The 2,613-nt window shown below is 36.1% G+C and overlaps 1 protein-coding gene across 1 annotated transcript in view; it reads left to right on the plus strand.

The window, feature by feature from the left end:
* DLEU7 (deleted in lymphocytic leukemia 7) overlaps positions 1-2,024 on the plus strand; it is an 85,400-nt gene extending 83,376 nt beyond the window's left edge. Inside the window, exons 2-3 of the mRNA XM_019650825.1 lie at positions 923-1,080; positions 1,519-2,024. Coding sequence (XP_019506370.1) covers positions 923-1,072 — 150 coding nt within the window. The 3' untranslated portion in view covers positions 1,073-1,080; positions 1,519-2,024. The remainder of the gene's footprint in view (positions 1-922; positions 1,081-1,518) is intronic.
* The last annotated feature ends 589 nt before the right edge of the window (positions 2,025-2,613 follow it).

Raw genomic sequence — 2,613 nt, forward strand, 5'->3', positions numbered from 1 at the left:
CCCCCCCCGCCCACACACTTCCATCAAACAATGTCTCATTCAACTGCATCAGTCAAAGTTTACAACTGCCATCTTTCCAGCTGCAGTAGGCCTGGGGAGTGTGAACGGAAAATCATCACTCACAGGCTCATTACAGCACAGGCTCACAGGCTGATCTGTTCCAGTGACTCACAAGGACAGTGTGGGGGTGAGGGGGACAGATGGGTGATGAGGGGGAAGCAATGACAACCTAAGTTCTGTGACTATCTGGCACAAACTAAATGTTTGACCTAGACTTACTACATTTTGGGTTTTCTTCATCTATAAAATGAGGTGGGCAAGAGAGCCTCTCTATAGTGTCCCGCTAATCCTCTAAATGCTGTGCTTCGAAAACCCACTCTTGATGCTGATAACATTCGTGTTGTACGCCAAGGCACAAACATGCAGCTTTATGTAGTTATTTTTAAATGTGTATTGGTTTGAGAACATAAATGGAATGCCTCACATTTTTATATGAAATGTGTAGGAAAAATCAACCCCCTCCAACCTGCAAACAGAGAGCATAGCCACAGTAGTTTGAGAGTTAATCTCAGAAAGCATAGGTTTAATTACCTATGATTACTTTTCTTAGCAATAATGATTGTCATCTACTTTGAAATAATCAAAATGCTACCTATAATGCATTCTGGTTCTTATTATCATTTTCTTTTGGCTATGTTACATGAAAATTTATGTCTGGTGGTGGCAATTCTAAGTTTATATTCCACAAGGAGGTGCTTATATAAATTAAAATATATGTATATATATATATATATATATATTTTTTTTTTATATCAGAAGAGGTTATGTAATTCTTCCAACGTCCTGCAGCTAAGTGGCAAACCTTGAGTTTGAATATAGATTCTTCTGATGTCAAAATTCACTCTTTTTTTTTTTTATTTAGGCAGCGTTTTTTCTTCTTTTGGTCAATCTTCACTTAGAAGGCCCTGGAAATCAGAGTGGGAGCAGAGAGGTTTACTGTAAAGGGATGAATCCAGTTGAAAATTTGGTGGACTCAAATAGAAGCTTTCCAGAAAAAGTAAAATTACACTGATTAAAGAGGTATGTGTATCTATGTGTGTAATACTGAAAAGTGACTATGATCTAGAGAGGAAAGGCCATATCAAAAGGTTAATAATTTTGTCTCTATATTATTGATTTAGCTAATTACATAAATGCAATTACTGAATTTTGAAAGCTTGCATATTGTATCAGGAAAATAAATTTATCCACTGACACCTCTAAGCGGGGAATAAGGTGATATTATAGCTGGTTTGGAGGGAAAATATAGTCAGACTCAGAGAGGCCAACAAAGCCACAATGCTTCAACTGAACTTTGTGACTATTATTTTTAGCCTTTTGGGAGCTAATTTTCTTTTATTGTAGGATTATTTAAGAATCAAATGAGTCAATGAATATGAAATTAGGTTGTAAAATAAAGTACTTTACCAGTGTCAATTGCTACTAAATAAACAAATATTTATTTGTTTGTTTTAACAGATACAGATATAGCAGGGTGTGCCAGGTACTATTCCAAGAGCTTGATTCTCCTATGGACCCCATTTACTGCTATTATCTACATTGTATAAATAAGGAAACTGAAGCCCACAGATCAGTAATAACTTGTTGGATCATAGTCCTCTATGACTTTGGTATAAAAGACTGCTATTAAACATTACAGATCCCTACACGTGTATTAGAGCTTGCTTCATTATGGTTTTCAAGCATTTGGTATATTGCTTCAGCTTTCTTCTCTCTATAAAATTTGCCTTGCTGTAACTACAATCGAAGTTTTGGTTTCCTTTCTCTTTTTCTAATTCTAATTCTCCTCAATTACATATATTCCATGTCCTAAGAATTACACTGACAGAACCAGGAAATCTACTGCTCTTTAAAGAGCAAGAACCAGATGTTGATAAATTTCCAGTCCCTGACAACCAAAACTACTTTCTATGAATTTGACTACTCTACATATTTCATATAAGACAAATCATATAGTATTTGTCCTTTTGTCACTGGCTTTTTGTACTTAACATAATGTCCTCAAGATTCATCCATGTTATAGTATGTATCAGAATTTCCTTCCTTTTAAGGCTGAATAATATTTCATTGTATGTATTTACTACATTTTGTTTATTCATTCATCTGTTGATGGATACTCAGGTTGTTTCCACCCTTTGGCTGTTGTTAATAATGCTTCTAGGAACATGGGTGTATATGTTTGATTTCCTGCTTTCATTTCTTTTGGGTATATACCCAGAAGCAGAATTTCTGGATCATATGGTAATTCTATTTTTACCTTCTTGAGGAAACCCCACACTGTTTCCCACAGCAGCTGCACCATTTTACATTCCCACTAGCACTGCACAAGGGTTCCAACTTCTCCACACCCTTGCCAACACTTGTTATTTTCTACTTTTGGATAGTAACCAGCCTAATAAATGTGAAGTGGTACCTCATTGTGATTTTTTTTAAAGATTTTTATTGGGGAATTGGGGGGATGGGAAGAGCACTGGGGAATTGGGGGAAGGGGAACAGACAAGTTGCTGTCGTTTTGTTCTTCAGTCTAGTTGTGGAAGACGTTGCTTCACTGGA

The sequence above is a fragment of the Hipposideros armiger genome, unplaced genomic scaffold (assembly GCF_001890085.2).
Source record: "Hipposideros armiger isolate ML-2016 unplaced genomic scaffold, ASM189008v1 scaffold_148, whole genome shotgun sequence".
NCBI lineage: Eukaryota > Metazoa > Chordata > Mammalia > Chiroptera > Hipposideridae > Hipposideros > Hipposideros armiger.